This window comes from Corticium candelabrum, chromosome 7, assembly GCF_963422355.1.
Source record: "Corticium candelabrum chromosome 7, ooCorCand1.1, whole genome shotgun sequence".
In the NCBI taxonomy this organism is placed as follows: domain Eukaryota; kingdom Metazoa; phylum Porifera; class Homoscleromorpha; order Homosclerophorida; family Plakinidae; genus Corticium; species Corticium candelabrum.
The window spans coordinates 2,469,231-2,489,022 of NC_085091.1; the positions used below are offsets into that span (position 1 = coordinate 2,469,231).

The window sequence follows — 19,792 nt, forward strand, 5'->3', positions numbered from 1 at the left end:
CCTGTCAGATAGTTTTCGCCATGTTCTAAAAGGTGCAGTCACGAACTGACCTGTAGAATGTCCACCAGGTAACTCCAAAGCAAAAAATGCACAGGCTCGGCAGAATGCCCCATCCTCTGCACGATTGTAATAGAGCCAAGGATATTCTTAAACGAGCTTGGTGTAAAGTGGCGATATTATTTAGAAACAGCACAGTACGTCTTTGGGTAATAGAAAGGATCAAGATTTGGCTCAGATGTAAGCAATTGGTATTTACGTGTCGGATCCAAGTCACTTAACTTCTGGTTTGCTTTCAACAGTGCTCTAATATCGTCAGGAGGGAAAGCAGTGCTCGACTCAACTGGGGACAGAGTGATGACACTGGGTGACATTCGACTTGGACCTGTAAACATTAAAATTAAGCGGTGTTGTGATAGTTTGTATTCTATTTGCAGCTACATGTATGTAACTTAATATTTGAATTTAAGATTAATACTATTTACAATCTACTTACCAGAAGCATCCGGGGCCCCACAAGGGTCCTCTGTTACACAGTTTTGTGATGGCGAACCTATATCTGCACTTGAGTGTAACTCTCCCTCAGACTCTGTAGTAAAGGAAATAGTCAGTAAATGGTAATCCATTGAATTTTGTCAAACGCTATTATATATAGTATAAATGCAAATTTGTCATCTGCATTTACCTTCTCTGCTCCTTTTGGAGAAGAATGAAGTGATAGGTGTAGCAGCATGTCTCTTCATTTTGAAGTATTTGTTGACGACTTCACGGAATCAGTAGATGCGTGGGATTGTAGAATGAAGTTCTCTGAGCACGAGCAGCGCTTATGGCCTCGATCTACCGTCCTTCTTTTTGCGCGCTTACAACAAGCCTACAGTAACACGATCTCGGCAACCCGGCGAAAGGACTGGACCTTGGACCTGGTAGTTTCAAAACTTAGCTAGCTGTCTTTAATTTAATATACTGTTGAGTAACTCAGTTCATACAGTAACACAGTACCAAAGAACAATTATTTTTGTATTAGAATGAAAAATCGAATCTTATAACAGTAATGCTCAGCTCAAGGGGGGTCTATAGATCCCATAGACCCAGCCTGAATCCGCCACTGATCTGAACTGTAGAAAGCATCTCTTCCATGATGCAGCCGCTTGAGGAAGCCATTCGTAATTATTTCATTCCTGCCATAACTGGCCAGCAACATTGTAGCCAAGACGTGAGAGATTTGTTGGCTTTACCTTGTCGACTTGGAGGTATAAACTTGACTAATCCAATTCACACGTTCGATGTCGAGTTCAAGTCTTCTTGTCGTATCACAGCACCATTAGCAGCTCTCATAATACAACAAGAACAACAGTGCTACAATGTGGCTGTCGAAGCTGTTCAGAAAGAAAAATCTGCCACAAAATTTGAAAAACGGGCTTCTCAGGACAAGCTTTAGTAGAGATAGAAGCTAATTGTCTAGCATCTATGAAACGATGGGTTGAACTTGCCTCTGAAAAGGGTGCATCAAATTGGCTATCCGTTTTAGCGGTTGAAGAACATGGTTTTCATTTGAGCAAAGGAGATTTTCGTGATGCTTTGTGCATGCGCTATGATTGGATGTTACCAAATCTACCTTCAAAATGTGTCTGTGGATCTGCTTTGAACGTTGACCATGCAATGGTATGTTCTAAAGGTGGTTTTCCGACGCTAAGGCATAATGAAATTTGGAATATAACTGCCGATCTTTTGACTGAAGTGTGTCATGATGTAGCGATAGAACCGATGTTACAACCTCTGACTGGAGAAAAGTTTCAGAAGAAAACAGCGAACATGTCTGACGAGGCTAGACTTGATCTTTCAGCGAGATGAGTCTGGACAAAAGGAGACGGTGCATTTTTTGATGTAAGGATATTTTACCAAACGCGCGCTCCAATAGTCAAGGCTCTTTGAGATCAGCATTCAACATCCATGAATGTGAGAAAAAACGTAAATATTCGCAGCGAGTACTGGAAGTGGAACATGCCAGCTTCACTCCGTTGGTTTTTTCCTCTACCGGTGGCATGGGCTCTGAAACTTCCACCTTCTACAAACATCTTGCCAATGTAATTGCCAACAAAACTGAAAAGAAATATAGTTTGGTGATGGAACTTCTGAAATGTCGGATCGGCTTCTCTCTAATAAGATCTTCTGTATTGTGCATTCGCGGAAGTAGATCAGCCAAGCACAGGCCTCTAAAATGTTATGACATGGATTTAATCAACAGTGAAGCTTGCCTCACTAAGTAGATTGTGACGTTGACTTAATTGATATTAGTTAATTAACTAATTATTGATTTATTAGAATACAGTATTTAGTAACATTAAAGCACAATTTATGTATTTATGGTAGTATTTTTGAACCTTAAATGTGATTTAATAAATAGTAATTTATAATTTATAAGTGTGTATATACAGTAGTGGACAAACTATTTGCCAGGCAATAAATTTCAAGGGTTTTCAGGATTTTTGTGTTCGGGTGGAAGCACAAAATATTAATAAAGCGACTTCTTGGTCAATGTTTGTCATGCAATGGGAAAATCAAGACTAATTGGTACAGAATTGAGTCTAAATCAGTTGCTTGTTGCAATTTAATTAAGATTATTGTTACAACCTAGTTAAACAGATTAATTAAGTTTACATTACAACTTATCAAAACATATTCAATGCAAACAATATTACAACCTTTGAAAACAAACTAACTTATTAGTTTATGCTCATACCGGCACTTATTTCCATTCTGTAGTCCAGAATATGATGAAAAATCAACAAAAAAACTACCTGGCAAATACTTTTGTCCACTACTATATATACTAGTAACTATTGCAGAAGAACCTGTTTATTAATCATGTACTCTGCTGCTACTGCAATTAATTTGTTTGTATAAGAAATGTATGGCAAACAGGCAGGATTACAGGAAGTTTTTGATCCGGACGGTCTGTTGCCACAGAACACAGTTTTTCATTAGCCTAAAATACATAGAATCAATCCATGATCCATTTTAGCAATAAAATTAAAACACACACAATGAAGATGCCTATTTCTCTAGTGGGTGCACAGTTTGCTGGACATAAAACTGGAATGACTTGTTCTGAACACGCATTCTGAACACTGTAATTACAATCTGTTTCTCTCTTTATATCAAGGAATATTAACATAAACAGTTTCCTCAACTCAAAAAATCTTGTATCCTTGTACAGTTTAGATGGCATTAGGGGTATTTGTTTTCAAACTTATTGTCAGATTGTGGTTCTCCTTGCTCTCTGGTGGATTCGTTTGGGGATAATGTTTCTGTTGAATATGTTGGTTGTAGTTTTGGCTTTCATGAACAAACTTGAACGTCCTGCTGATGCTGGACGGGTAGAAAAGGACTTGAAGTGTCGTCTAGCTACAGCAGTAGGTTGAACTCGAATCTTTTTCTTTTGTTTTCTGACTCCCACCTCTTTACCAAACATGTGTAGAGCAGAAAGCAGGCGCTGTTGTGTACCAGGTGAGTGGATTCCTTTGCCTTGTAATTTTCAATAATTGGAACAAAACCTTTCTACTGCAGCTATGAAGCTGTCTGTGACATGACTTTCATGCAGTCTGTCCTTGATATCTTTAGTGACCTGTAGTACTCTTTCAATGACGTCCCTTGACTTTTCATAGCTTCCTCTGTTAATTGTTTGTGCTTGATCTCTTGGAAATGTATTGCTAAAATCACTGTTGTCGTCAGCTGCAGTTGCTACTTCAGTTGTTTCACAGGAACAAGGAGCAATTTTTTCAAAGGAACGTTTGATATCTTCGTCAGACCAATTCATACTGATGGAAAGAGACTTTAGATGTACTTCTGCTTTTTGGTGGACACTACTGTAAAAGGAAATGGGTTGGCAGTGTTGTCCTAATGCTACTGCTGCAAACAGCTGACGGCCTTGAGGTGAAAACGTTGGGATAGTATTGACACTGCTTTTGCGATACTTCATTGCTGCTGCAAATTGGTGTTTGCAAGGTTGACTTTGCATTCCGATGGGACAGGTGCACTCACCCAGTTGTAAGTCTACTACTACATTGTATTCTTATCTGACTGACTCACAACAGTATAAACGTCTGGGTCATCTGTTGTGACAATGTCGTCAGATGGAATGGTGGACGCTCTTACTCCTGTCACAGTAAATCTTGTAGAGACAAAATGATCTAATCTGTTTGTGGCAACAGATATTAAACGTCGCTGGTAATACAGTTCGCGAGTCTGTGTGAGAAGATTGAACATTTGTACCACATTCCAAGCTTTATTCCTTTGGAAAAGGATGTCTTTATGATGCGTATGCTAGCCTCTGAATAATGGTTAGTATAGTTGCCTCGTGTGGGAAAGTTCTTTTGGAAACAAACAGCCCATTCTTTCATCTGTTGCCAGTAATCACCTAGTCTCTTTTTGAATGTCTAAAAGGGCATTTGTCTACTTCACGTTTGATTTCAGTCAATGCTTGCTCACGTGGGGCATAAACAAGTTGTTTTGTTAGTGCCATACAGGTAATTCTGTCTGTACCACAGATACCAGAATTTGAGCTCCAAGCCATCTTCATATAGTTTGTAAAAAATGAAAGACATGTAGGTGTAATTCCACTTAAGGCCATGTACTCTTTAGAGCAATCCTTTCGCTTGCACAGTCATCTGTCAATAACGCTAGTGGTCCAAGATTTGGGCCTTTTCCAAAAAATGCACACTTGGGCAGTATGTGGCACAGTGCTGTAAACCCTGCTGACAAGGTAACAGCATCTTCACTGGATGTCATAACTGCAGCAAGTGGTAGAGCTCCTACTGATGTGCCGCAGCTAAGTATGAACACAGATGTGTTCAAGTTATCAAGACTGGCTGTTGAGTCTCAAAAGACTAGCTTTGCACTTTGTGTGACCATTTCATGGACTCTGGCCATGAGAGGAGTGACTAGAGATAAAAGGAATGCATGGCATCAGTCTTTCTAGTTTTCGGTTTAGGTTCATCCATGCTCATTGCAGCTGCTGCTTCATAAGATTGAAGAAATACTTCCCACCCTCTTTTGCATGTTCCTTGTTGTATCGTTGTACTTCCTCGAGCAGTCGCTCAAACATAGCCTTTCCATTTTCTGGTCCAATGTTGTCTGATCGCCATTTTCTGAAGAGGCGTTGAATGTCTCGTACATTTGGGGTTATGGCTGTGTCTGCAAGAGTGCTCTCAATTACTTGTGGATCACTTTTCAGTTGGAGCTGGGTCAAGTATTTATGTTTTGCAGAGGCAGCAGAGCTGCCAGACTCAAAGAGACTAACTTTCGCTTTTTTCACATCTTCTGTGACTGGCCTAAAGCTGAGCGCATGGCCAATGTGGATTGGGTGATATGTGATTGTTAAGGCAAGATATTCAGGGTAGTCTGAGATTCTAGATGCCTCAGGTGGGCATACCCTAACTATTAAAGTGCTATGACACATTGACTTTTTTGTCTTGTGTGGAACAATGTATGGTGGTTTTCTTTAGTTTGCATTTCCTTTCTGTGGACATTTGTGACAGAGTTTTCTGTTTCCTGTAATGATGACAATGACGAACAGTTTTAAAAAGGAGCCGCCATCCTTTTGCTTTGAAACCTGTAGTGATTTGATAGGTGGTTTTTGAAACCTCTTCAAAATGTGTAATCCACTGGACAGCTGCAGTTTCACAATTGGCACTTGTTCATGCTTCTAGAGTAAAGTTGCTTGTTTCAGCTCCTAGGAAACTTTCCAATTCATACTGACAATATGAGTCAACAAAATAGTTGTACCGCTGAGGGAGCAAGGTTATAATACTGGTAAGGAGGCCTGAATCAGATTTGCATTCTTGTTTGGCATCAAGTGGGTGCTCTAGATTGGCTTCACTGGTTTGAAATTGTTGAAGTGTGTCTGTGCTTAAAGTGCATCTCTTCACATAAACTGACTGTTGTTCTACTACAGACATGGAGGTTTCACTGACATTGTCAACTTCTGTACTCTGTGAATGACTCTCATTAGAAGTGAACCAGGTTACATTAGAAAAGAAAGGATTCCTCTTGCCAGCTGAAACAGCCTTAGCGAGAGTGAATTTTTTCTACCAACTTTGTTTGCTTTGTCAGGCATATAGCAGGAGGGCCAATCAGTAGTTGCTTTGCATGGTGAAGCTGCTGAAGAGTTACATTTTCTCCTGAAACTTTGGTCTTGAAAGTTTTACTCAGACTTAAGCAAAGCTTCTGGCTTTCAGGTTGCTTGAGATGGTGGCTTTGGATTTGCTGAGACTGCAAGTTTTCATCAGCTAATATGTACTTATCTAGGATATTTGAAATTTTAATTTGATCAGAAAGCAGCCATACTGCTAAGGTATTCGTCAGAGAGTGAGTATAAGGGCTTGGTTGAAGCAGAGTTCTCCCCAGGGCGTTTGAGCGTAGCGTTGCGCTATGCTTGAATTTCTACTTCACTCTCAGAGATCACTGATTTGAGATTGTCTAGATATGCTCCAGATACGGGATAGCAAGTGCATGTGAAGGAAACATAATCTTAATGATGTAATTTGCATGTTTAGAACCTGCTTACTAAGTAGGCAGCTTGAAGAAAGCCAATACTGAATAGGACCGCTGATTGACCACTTTGCAAAAATAGTTCCAGTCATATTCCAACAGCTGTGCCACTTCAAAGTGCAAATTCTTTGCCATACAGAACAAGACGTGATGGCTACAATTGTGAAGAAAGAGAACCTTTCCTTAGTGTTTCCAAACATTTGTAACCTTGCAGCCATTGCCCAGCTAATCCCTGCTTCCACTGCTGACTGTGAGAGGGCTTTTCTGAACTGAATAGGATAAAGATACCTCTGAGAAACCCATTTGAGTAACAAAATCACAGTGCAGCTGCTGTTTATCTCTATTGAAGGTCCCTGTTTAGAAGACGTTGACTTTAACGCTGCATGTCTGGAGTGGGCTTCCATGAGGAACAGATGCATTACAATATTGTAACAGAGTCAGCATAAGTTCATTATACAGTGGACAGCTTGTAAGATTGAACACAGTTTTGCTTATGACTCTCTAACGTAGCAGCAACCTTAGGGTATATATTCAGTCACTGTTTGAAGCAATGATTATGAATAAATAGTATGTCATTGTGTTTATGCATTCAATTGTGTCAAAGTTTGTATCTAGCAAGCGTGCACTGCTACTTAGTAGACTAGTTAACATGGTTGCAAGTCACAGCAATATCTTGACTTCGACAGCTGTCCATGCTAAATTCGTACTCTTCCAACTAATAGGTTACTGATAGCTGACAGCCTGTAAACAACAGCTAGTATAGATGATTTTCAGCAGCAAGTTTAATATATTGATAATAGATTAGTATTGCAACTGAAACTGTGTTGTGACGTCATTGGATGGGCGTGGTCTTAGGGAGGGGCTAGCGCTACGCTTTCCTGAAATTCTGGGGAGAACCCTGGTTGAAGGTAAAGTTTGAGTTTTGCTTTGTCACATAGAAGGACAGCTGTGGTGAACAGATGTGTGCCCACAGATTCTCTGGAGAAAATGCTGCAACTGCCACAAAAACAAAGGCAATAACCCCACAAAGAGAAGAACATGTTTGTATTGGGAAATTTTTTTGCAATGCCTTGATCATGCGTGTTTTCCATCTTTTCAAATGTCGGCCTATGCATATGAATCAAATCATGAATATCCACTCTTTCACCTAAGGCAGTGCTTACATAGTCCAGTGTTTGTATTAGTTCTACAACAAGTTGATAGGAACTGTGTATCCCAATGGGTCACCATAGAAGGAAGCTTTTGAATTCAAATCTAAAACAACCACTGTCCAATGATCCCCACTCATCAATGTATTTATGCAACAGAAGATCCAGTTATGGCATCAATTTGTACGTTGACAATCAGGAATATAAGTCTAATCTTCTTTCTGTTGTTCAGAGCTAATGCTGTGGATGTGTTCAACGTGAATTAGCAAACTTTGGATAGCACAAGGCAAAGACAATCTTGTGATGAGCAATTGAGAAGCAATGCCATACCTTCAAGCAGTGTATCAGGTAACCATCTGTCACATGCCAGTCTAGACATTTGGTAGCTACTGTAGTCACGTCACCAAATGCCACAGCAGAGGCTGGCTTGTCTGACAGAATTTGTTGAAATTGCTGTATCTTGCTCAAGTTCAAGAGTTCAAGATTCAAAGTGTCAGGAATGTGACAGACCTTGTTGAACCACTTGTCTTCTTGAATAACCTGTGGGAGGACATCACTTAGACAGGAGTATGGACATTAAATTAAGAAACAAACTCGTTCAACTCAAACTACTTTTATTACTTTACTGCAGCTAGGTTGCAGAGTATTACTAATCAACATTTGTAGTTGTGAATTCAGTTAACATGAGTAGTGGTGAGCTAATATAATTTGTGGTATTCTGGACACGAACAAATTCTCATGCATATTGGTTAATATCTACACTGTCTAAACAAGATAGTGTAGGCACACTTTAAAAGAAGCATGCTTTAGCTATAGGTACTTAGCAAGGATGTGTGGTACATGTGATTACAAGTAACTAGTTCATGTAATGTACAATCTCATAATTAAATGGGACATGAAATGCTAACTAAAATCGTCTAGTCACTTAGACAGAACACTAAAATGTGTAGAAAGAGATTCAAAAATTTACCTGAAGAATGAGATGCTTAATATTTTGCATTGTGTGTATAGGATGTGTGAAGAATATTGCAAGGTGGATCGGAGAATGACATGTCAAAGTACTCTCTAGGAAAATCTAGCGACTGCTGTGACATTTCTTACCAGATTTATGACGTTTGTTTACCAGTTTACAATGCTGTATACGCATAACTCAATCTTAACCAGTTATAGTCATTACCAGTTGGATATAACAGTGTACGCTCTAGATGTTGAAGAAAGACTCAAAGTAACATGATAATGTTTTGTGCTTGTATATACGTAGTTCTATTTGTGGTCAATTTGAGCATGGTATAAGATACTGTGAATACGCATCATCAACTGCTCCATCTCATCATAGTAAACAAACACCGCCCTTTGTATTTATCAAGTTTTGAAACCAGAATTACTGTAACAGCTAGCCCTCATATATGGAGCCCTATCTGAGAGCAACTCCCAATCTAACAGCCAGGGACACAATGAATGGCAGATCGTTCAAGTGAGCATTATAGATATAAATAGACACACCATCATGTATGCAAATTTATTCAGAAATCTCTTTCAGCATGGCTGGTCTCCCAAAAGATCCTGCAAATAATCTATCAAATGTACAAAGTACAATAGCTAAAAGCACTACGAGTCAAAATGCAATGCAGCTAAACAAACTTAGTTGCACTCATTTCTTCAGAAAACTGGTCACGGCAGCTCCCTGAAGAAAAGGCACTTTCTGTGTAACTCTTTGGAGAATCTCGAAAGATGAACTAAAAATTCAAACCTTCTTTGACTTACAAGTGCAGTACATACAACTGAGACATTGCATGCAAGTACATTATCGAGATCCAGAAAATGTTAATTAATTGAAACATAGGTGACTTATGCCTAAACCACACATGTAATTCGTCTTCTGGCAGGTGCAATAATGGAAGTTATCCAGGTTACTCATCTAGAATCTGCAACAACCAGAATAAAGAAGTTAGGTTGACTCTATTTACAATACTGACTGTGTTAATTAATCAAAGAAAATATGAAATGTATTAAATCAATAAATATTAACTGCAATAATCAATCGACATTTACTATATAAATTTAATTAATAACATTGACTGTAGACATCAATCAAAACTTCCACCATTAAATATTAGCTCACCGCTACATATTAACTGAATTCACAACAACAAATGTCCCAGATTGTTCATATTCCTTGATCTATAGAGAGGAACAGATTGTAGTTAGAGTTTTCAGAATGAGTGTTCAGAACAAGTTATTCCTGTTTTATGTTAAAATGGATCATGGATTGCTTCTATTTTAGGCTAATGAAAAACTGTGTTCTGTGGCAACAGACTGTCCATAGCGCAGATCAACAGCTTCCTGTAATCCTGCCTGTTTGCCATACATCTCTTATGCAAACAAATTAATTGCAGCAACAGCAGAGTACATGGTTCATTAAAAAACGGGTTCTTCTAGTATATATATATATATATTATATTTAGAAATACATATATCTTTATATAAAACCACCTACGTGGGTATCTAACACACATTATCCATATATATATATATATATATATATATATATATATATATATATATATATATATATATATATATACACACACCGTAAAACCAGGAAATCGTGCATACATAATATTGTGCGATTGGCCGCCATGTACACTGATGGCGTTGCAGTTCCACCTTGTACAAATCACGGACTTGCGGACTGTTGACTCAGACACGTTCCAGCGCAGTTGCTTCGTGAAGTGTCTGACTGCTGCAGCAGGCCCGTGGTGGGCTGTATACTTTCCAATAGCTGCCCTCACTTCCTCACTGTACGTGTGCTGGCTTGTCGTCTTTCTTCGTTTGTCCGTAGAGCAAGTAGGTCCCTAGCTTCATCTCCAACGGCATCATTGGCGGCCTCTTCCTCTGCATTAAACGGAATAGGGACAAATATGCCATTGTCTTTTGGCATAATACACTGAAACAAATCGCGGATCGACATGGAAGAAACGGATGCCGTTCGGTAACAGGTGCTAAAGAATTACGCATGCGCAATAGGTTTATGTTGTGCGGATGCAATTTGTGCAATGTCAGTTTGACCGCACGAAACGCACGATATAATGTACTGCACGATTTTCTGGTTTTACGGTATATATATATATATATATACACACACACACACACTTATAAATCATAAATTAATATTTATTAAATCACATTTAAGGTTCAAAGATACTACCATAAATACATAAATTGTGCTTTAATGTTACTAAATACTGTATTCTAATAAATTAATAATTAGTTAATGAACTAATATCAATTAACTAGCAAACTGTACAAACCTCTGTCGTCTTGTATAATAACTGCATCACGTGAAGCCTTTCTGGAGTCAATTGTTTCTCGAGAAAGTCGATTTCTGCAAAGAAAACGGTTTGTAGCAACCAACATCCCCATATTGAGGCTCTCCTTTCACTAGCCACTGTTGCTTACTCAGTGGTAAGTGATCTCAGAGAAAGCGCAATTCCCACGATCTGTCAGCATAACACCTCACATTTCGAACTACTAGCCATTTGTGCACGTGAGAATGGTCTACCGTGCACGTGCAAGTTCAACTTATCCGGGCTATATATCCGGGATGTGTGTGTGTGTGAAGCGGACCCCAAAAAAATTTGCGCGTACTCTTACGTGCTGGCGCTTCACTTTTGCAAGAAGAGGACTGAGTAAAGTCTAATTAACTCCAGAAAGAGTTTGATCTTCGATCACTTAAAAATTGTAATAAGCTGTTTTCTCGACGGTAAAATTGGAATTTGTTGGAAGCTGGAAACACCTGCAAGGGTCATATTACCTACTAGCTAAATAGCCCGTTCTCCACACGAGCAGATTATACTATTAATTGTTAAGTTAATTAATTTAATATTGTATGCAAATTTATGTTGTTGCATGAGTATCCTGTTGCATCCCGTTCACATGCATTTCTTACTCCGTTCTGAAGAATTAGCAGCCGGACAGAATTCTTACGAAGAATAATTTCGTTCAGAGTTATATATATATCCCATTCAATGCATGATATGAAATTATCAGTGATCAGAGTATACCAAAGTATGTACGCTGTTATATGCAGTGGCTGATTGGATTAGTTAATAAATGAAAAATGTAACCAAGTGTCCCATTTCGAAAAAATTAACAGTGTGTTTCTCGTTAGAATAAAATATCCAGCAGCAAAATCTTGAAAGTCACGTGCAGTTACTTTGTCGAAAATGTCTTGCTGTTATCGACGTCGCCGGTAATAAACGACACGTGCCTTCCGAAGTCAGAAATGGGCAGTTTAAGATTTGTGTAAATTGTGTAAATTGTGTACTGTCCGCTCGATCTTCACTTGCACTACAAGATTAATGTAGTAGGCTGAATACTTGAAAATTTCAGAGTGGAGTTGCAAGGGTAGATATTCCGTGCTTTTCTACTTGTTTGAAGAAAGTCTCCAAGGTTTTGCAAAGATACAATGACAGCGTTCTGACTTCATATAATTTGCATATGATAGCACATGAATACGCGTGTGCTGATTTTACATCCCGCACTAACCACACTAAAGGCGTTTTATAGCTGCTTCTAGCCAGCACTAAAAGTTTAGAATGCCGCTAGTCTGATCAACTAATTAATTAAGTAGTAGCTAAAACGGTGTAAAACTACTGAATAACGAACTATGTACATATAAACTGCAAATAATTAATACAAAATTGTTTCGACCATTTTGGAGTAGTGCATGGGTTTGTTGAGTAGGTGTAAGTGTTGCAACACTTCGACTCGCTAGAGCCCAATCTTTGGAAGCTTTGTACGTATAGCTATGTAGAAGCAGATGAATTAATTGGTTGCTTTGAATCAAAATATCTTCTAAACTGTTTGATGCAGTTAATAAATCGCTACCGAGTTCATTTTGACATATCCGAATCACGCGACTTGAATCACGCGCATGCGCATGTGTACACCTGCAGTAAACTTTGACAAACTTAATCTAATTATGAGACAGATAACTAAAACAAAATAGCAGAGAAACAACAAAGATAGTCAATACGCCAAATGTAATCTACTTGTTCTGTACGTAAAATGCCAACCCTGCCTACTTCCAAAAACACAGTTAGTTGATGTACCCCATCAATAGTACAGTACTACTATTGGCTTTAAGGCAACCGTTTGAACTGAAAGGTGACATAAAGCTCATCATCTGATACAAATTGTTCAAGAGGTATGCTCTCTCCTTGAAAACTACGGGTTAGTGGTATACGTGATGGCAATTTCATCAAAAATTCCTGTTTCCTATTCTGATGTCCATCAGACTGCTGATGCAGCAGAGTAGTAACTACAAGAAAAGTCATACTCTCTAAGTCAAGATCACAGTCAGCCTTAGTGCAAATTATTGCAAAAGTGAATGTTGACTCGCAGGGAAAGATATGAATTTGTAGATGCAATCCGGGAAATCCTGTGCAAAATTTGGTAGAGCATATAACTTGATCAGGAGGACGACTACCTGAAAACAAAGTATGAACAAGTTTCACGTTGTTTGACCACTTTATCTTCCACAGATAGACAACTGCCTCTGACAATTCAAATGACAACTCATTCGTTTCTTGCAACAAGGCTTCTACAAACTTTGGTGACTGCATTGAGGTTTCCAAACCATTTTTCATCCAATCTATAATACATGGCAGTTGAACAGACAAAGCTTCTTTCATCCTTGTAAGTTCCAATTCTTTGACTTGTTGCTGTTTCTCTAACTTTGTCAATTGTTCTGTGAAATCCTGCTGAACCTCTTTTATTCTAGCAAGTTCCATTTCGGTCTCTTGTTGCTTTTGCTCTGACTTTGCCAATCTTTCTGTCACAGTGTGCAGTGATTTCATAGCTAAACTGAGATGAGTTTTAGTGTCCCTTTCTAAATGATTTTGTAATTTCTTTTTGGTCCCAATGAATTGACACCCAGCAAATGCAAAGTCACACTGTAGAGGACTGTTAGGACATTCACCCTCTCTGCTAGCGTGCATTTCCATGCATTCCCTAGCAATCTGCACTCCACACTGATGAGGACAAGCAACAGGATACTTGGCACATGTTTTATAATGACCAGACATCTGCTCATATTCTAGTTCTCCATCACAATAGCAACAGCCCACCGTTCGACGGTGGCACTCATTCTTCTTGTGACTGTCCATGTCCTTCCTCATTACATTCTCTCCACAATTATTGTCACACGGTTGAACCACGTACCCACATTCCTGATTGTGTTCATCTCGCTGTCTCAGTTCACCAATCCATGCACAACCTTCCTTGCACCTAGCGCATACAATCTTCAGACTCAGAATCTCGCGTTTCACCATGTTGTTTGGATAGATCTCCGATTCTTTCAGTTCCGTCCTGCAAACAGGGCATGTTAGGTTGTTGTCTACGATCAGTGGTCTCAAGCACTCGAGACAAAACTGGTGACCACAATCGGTCATCCTTGGTTCTCGTGCTGCCAACTGACAAATGGGGCATGTCAGTCGGTCACAGAGATGTTCAACAAAGTGAACGTCGAATCCACCTGCAATAGAAGCGGCCATGATACGAAACGAGAACGAGTTTGCGCATGTCGGCTGTGAGAGTCCCGTAAATCCGGAAAATTACCCATGTGTGACCTCGGGGCGCAGACCTTGTGACTCGTACAGTGTAGTAATAGATACAAATACAACCTAAAGTGTCTAGTAGCCTTTTCTTTATCTCACCGCTGTTTTGTAGACGTTTATACCGCTGTGTCTACTGTTTCAATACTACTTGCATGTCTACTTCCACTTGGAATGACGTAGATATGACGTAGTCAATTCTTAGTAATTAAATATATACACCAACAATGCCATGGCACAGCATAAAAAGGTTTTGCTTGCTTTTTTGCTACATCTGAATAACAAACACGAGTAATGCTAGAGCGTGAAAGGATAGCACTGCAATGTTGACAGTACAATGCAAAAATTTTACTTGACTTTGCAAATATAGTTTACAGAGGTAGTTGAGATGCTATTAGGTACAGAACCATTCATTCATTGTACGTGTGAATGCTGCACGGGGTACATTTTGAAAGCTTAGCTTAACTAGTTACAGTAGAATAGCAGCAGCTGAGTAAAGAGTAGTCGTTCAAGACAAGACTCACTGGTTTCAAACTACAGTTAACTGAATTTGCTAATCATGTTGTTACATTCTGAGTGAGAGTAACAACTGTTTAATTAATTAAAATTGAAATTAAAATATCCAAATTTTTGTGCTTGGCACTAACTGGCTGATTGCAAGATGATGAGTTTTGTTCAAGCTTATATATACAAAAGCAGTTTTTCTATTTTTTTTGAATTAGTGTGATGTCGATCTCAAATCTTCGTAAATTGACGAAATCTATTTCAAAAGTTTTAAACCACCCGTTCCTGACGTCGGACGGTACGCGCGGAGCGTGTCGTTGTCTATTGCAGGCGACGTCGACAAAAGCTAAATATTTTTGCGCATATCCGGGTCTTGAAAACATATACCCTTCTTTTGCCCATGTATAGGCGAATTGAATTCCTGCCACGTTCGATACGCCTGTTCTCTGCAATTCCAGTAACGTCTTTGAAGTGACGATGCCCAACGGGACAGTCGACGTTGGTATAGCTAATCATCAGGAATTTTTCAAAATGGGACACTCGAATGGCAGCAACGTCTTCGAAGCGACGGCATTCAACGGGACTGTCAGAATGGCGAGAGTCAAACGAGTCGTGACTTGGTCTAAACACGGGGAACGGATTGTCTGCGTGAGTACGTAACTGCACGTGACTTCCAAGTTTCTGCTGCTCGGCTAGATATTTCCCAACGAGATTCGCGTCGAGTAGATACCAGCTAGGATATTAATTAACTAGCTACCAATCAATAATCCAATCAACGGGATTGTTCTAAACGGGACACTCGGCTACATTTTTTTGTCTTCAACGAGATAATAACTAACAATCAATATTCTCAGAACGGAACGGGATATAACTCTGAACGCAATTCTTCTTGAGAATTCTTCAGAGATACACTTTATAATAAATTAGAACGGGGTGAATGAGATATACTTCATGAATGCATACAAAGATAAATAAATTAACTAACAACCAATATTAATAATATAAATTTACTAAAAATTTAGTAATATTAATAGCTAAATTTGCCCGTGCGGAGAACGGTTTTGGTGAGCTAGTATAGTATGCCACACTTTTTCCAGTCCGAATCTGCCACTGATAATACGGTATTAAGTAGAAGTCAATAAAAGTGGGCGTGTCCATAAAAAGTGGCCGTGCCCCGTAGCATCGTGAAGTCTAGCCTCCTCATTTCTAGAGGTCGCGCTACGCCCCTGCACTTACAGTATTAGGTAAAGGAGGGCGCAATTCAATAGTCGAAACACAAGGACAGAGGGAGGCAGTGACGGACTACGTTAGAGCGCTGCAGCAACTCATGAGGAAGGCTTAGCCGGAATCTAGGAAATGGACTCGCAGTTGCGTGACACAATACTACTGGAACAGTTCGACACAGGGACTGTTAGACCAGTGGAAAAAGCAATTACTCCATCCCATCGATTCGTTTGAAGATGGTGTAGAGCAAGCCAGATTGGCGGAAGCAGTTGATGGGCAGGACGGCAGATGGGGCGTAACAGCTGGAAACCATTGCAACAAGTCAATATCCCTGAGAATTTGGGCAGTGGCGAAGCGTAATGCAAAGACGATTACTTGTTTTTACTGTCACAAGAAGGGCCACCTTGCCTCGGAGTGCAGGAGCAGTCTATCTGGTAAGAATGCGAATGTCAAGTGTTTCCGGTGTCAGCAGCGTGGTCATTATGCGACGGGATGCCTCTCTGCCTCTACCGGGAGCATATACTAACTCAGGCGGTGAGGGGACTGGACAGAAGGCATCTCCATTCAACGCAGTTTCACCTGGTTCTTTGGTGTTTGCACGCATCCAGGTGCAGGGAAAGATGGTTGAAGTCATGATTAACACTGCATGGTTCTTCAGTCAACATAATGGATACAGCTTTGTGGGAGCAGATTCCTAGAGTGAGCACGGGCAGTGAAGGCACTTCAGCAAAGCCGGAGATTCGGTTGAGAGACTTTAGCCGACACCCTCTACTGACTCAAGTGACTCTGTCGATAGAGAATACTGGAAAGATGTCAAGCTATGTCAAGCTCAAGTAGCTAACGCACGTCAGTGACACGCATTGGCTTCTTTCTACGGAGTGTGTGATGTGAACGCGGGCTGGAATACTGGGCTGGCACGGGCTGGCGCGGCTCGGCTCGCTATGCGTGCTCGTGGGGTATAAGTACGTGATGCAACACTATGTTTGTTATATTGCTGCTGTTCTGCTCTTCTTTGATGAATATGCATGCATCTTTTACTCTCTAGCTAACTGCAGCTGAAACGTAACAAACAATTCGTCATTCCGTAGAGGGTAACTCATTTCAGGAAGTGTCAAGTCAAGCTTGAACAGATGGTCTTCCAAACTAGATGGTGTTGCTGAATAGCTTGGGCGAATGATTAAAAAGTCTCTGGAGCGTTCCCCTAAAACAGCTCTTCCAGAACCAAAATCACTCCGTTCAGTGACCTTTATTAAGTTGGCTGGCTCTGGGGGTACCAAGCGGTGGGCTAGGTAGTAGCGAAAGCCGAACCGCCGACGTATAGTTGGTGGCAGCTGGTTTAGCAGACACATCGACATCTGATGCATACGTTGACGTATTTGCTTACTAGCATACCCTCCTCTGACACGATAAACAGTCACATATGCCAAAGCACGCTCATCACCTTCATCACATGACCTTTTCACTTCGAACTTCAGAACAAGCTGCAAATGCAACCCTGAATATTCAACATAAAATTTGTCAGATGAAAATGTTGTTTCAGATGTATTGACAGGGTGTATCTTCCAAAATAGAACAAAATGCTCGTTTGACTGAAGAACAATTTGCTTCTGGTTACCTAGCGCATCCCTCACAAAGTCTACTGATTCCACAGAATTTCTCCAGCCTGGAGTAATGAAAAATGTGACTGCTTTTAATGATTTCAGTTCAAATTCTAGTGTTCGTTTTACTATTTCAAATTCTGTATTCTGCTTTCTCTCAGCAGTTGCTAATTTACCTTTTGTCTTTTTCTCCGCCTCTGCTAATTTACCTTCTGTTTCTTTCTGCTTCTTCTCAGCCTCTGCTAACTTCCTATCTGTTTCTTTCTGTTCCTTTTCAAATGCTTTCTTTATCATTTCTTGCTGTTTCTGTGTCTCTGCTAGCTTACTATCTGTTTCTTTTAGTTTTGTTTCAGCAACTGCCAATCTCTTTGTTACATTGTGCAGTGATCTCATAGCCAAACTGAGATGATTAACAGTCTCCTTGTCCAAATGATACTGCAACTCCTTTCTATTCCCAACAAATTGACATCCAGCTGATGCAAAATCACACATCAAAGGACTTTTAGGACATTCACCCTCTTTGCTAGTGTGCGTTTTCATGCATTTCCTAGCAACTTCCATGCCACACTGATGAGGACAACTAACAGGATAATTGGCACATGTTGTGTAATGAGAAGACAACAATCTATGTTCCAGCACTTCATCACAATAACAACAGATTACGATCCGTCGGCGACATTCATTCATTTTGTGGCACTTTCTGTCCTTCCGCATTACCAGTTCTCCACAATCATTGCCACACAGTCTAGCTACATGACCACATTCCTGGTTGTGTTTAGTGCGCTTTCTTAGTTCACCAATCCAGTAGCAGCCTTTCTCGTGCTTATCACAACGAATCTTCAGACTCAGAATTTCGCGTTTGTCCTTGTTGCTTGGGTAGATCTCCGCTTCCTTCAGCTCCTCCCGACACAGAGAGCATGTCATTTTGCCATCCCTAATGAGAGGCCTCAAGCATTCAAAACAGAACTGGTGACCACACTCCGTACCCTAGGTTCTCGCGTTGCCAATTGACAAATGGGACAAGTCAACCGGTCAGAGAGAGGTTCAACAAAGTGGGCGTCAAATCCTCCTGCAGCCATGACATGACACGATGCTCTTGTTTACGCCAGAGCCGTCTACACAAGCTTGCCAGACCCCAAGCGTTTGCAAAATCGAATCCTCATAACTAGCACATAAGCAACTTCCGTGTTGGAGCCACAGTGCACTGTGCGCATGTGCATTCACATAGACTCGAGTCAACGACTACTTTGGTAGTAATACTACTATAGTTACAATAAAAATGGTAGCAATTAGAATCGACTTTCATACATTTTAGCTTCTAGTTAGTAGATTTTGAAATCATTATGACAGTCTGACAGTACTGTACGTTCTAGCTAGTAGAATGTCAGTTGCGGTTTGGGTTTGTTGACGCAGCAAGGGTTGAATTACCTGCTCTTCTGTCATCGATGTCTAGTAAAGAGACTGAGTAAATCTATAATTTTATTAAACTCTAAGCATTAGGCAAACGTATTACTCTAAGTTTAGTTGATATAAACAATATTCTGCACAACAGCAATTACGATAACAAGTTAGAAGAAACAACTAAATGCAATGAGTAAACTATACAATCTAAATAAAACAAGTGACGGAAAACTGGTTGTAAACACATAAAATATTAGACTTGCAGTCTCGCCGCGCTCTAGAGATTGAGTATCGCGCTGAAATACAGAATCGCGGCGAGACTGAGTTAGTAAAAATGGTTGTCTATAATTGAACAAGTGTAAAAGCATTTTGAGAAATGGTGGGTATGTAAGAATGGGTATGTACCCAGTATTCATGCTCATCTCCTACATCACAAGTGAGTGTCACACATGGCTGCTGCATTTTAGATTGAAACTGCCGCAAGCAATTAATCTAGGTAAAAAAATTTGTGATACATACCCATCCCTACATTTTCTCAAAATGCTTTTATACTTGTTTCATTCATTTTTCAGTTACTTACATGAAGTGGTTTTTGTCTTGCTCCAATCTGTGTTGCTACTGTGTGTACATGTGTATGGAGATGGAAATGACGCGTGCAGCTTGACGCAACAATATTAATATTGATCGCATCACTAGATAACAACTTCCTTTTTACACTCGATTGGCAGCTGGCGGATGTACGAAACAACATTGA

The 19,792-nt window shown here is 40.0% G+C and overlaps 1 protein-coding gene and 1 long non-coding RNA gene across 2 annotated transcripts; both read right to left on the bottom strand.

Annotated features, from left to right (window-relative positions):
- Window positions 1–9,194: 9,194 nt before the first annotated feature.
- Window positions 9,195–11,244, bottom strand: LOC134182610 (uncharacterized). The gene is made up of 5 exons (XR_009970370.1): window positions 11,154–11,244; window positions 11,006–11,079; window positions 9,498–9,619; window positions 9,336–9,430; window positions 9,195–9,268 (listed from the first exon to the last, which is right to left on the bottom strand). It is a non-coding gene; the product is annotated as an uncharacterized LOC134182610 (long non-coding RNA).
- Window positions 11,245–12,690: 1,446 nt separating this feature from the next.
- Window positions 12,691–14,244, bottom strand: LOC134182474 (TNF receptor-associated factor 6-like). Its single transcript, XM_062649877.1, has one exon. The coding sequence runs from the start codon at window positions 14,147–14,149 to the stop codon at window positions 12,839–12,841; it is 1,311 nt and encodes a 436-aa protein (XP_062505861.1). The 5' UTR covers window positions 14,150–14,244; the 3' UTR covers window positions 12,691–12,838.
- Window positions 14,245–19,792: the final 5,548 nt, after the last annotated feature.

Excerpts from the sequence above, each read along its gene's own strand:
- LOC134182474 (XM_062649877.1), bottom strand. The coding sequence starts at position 14,149 with ATGACCGATTGTGGTCACCAGTTTTGTCTCGAGTGCTTGAGACCACTG.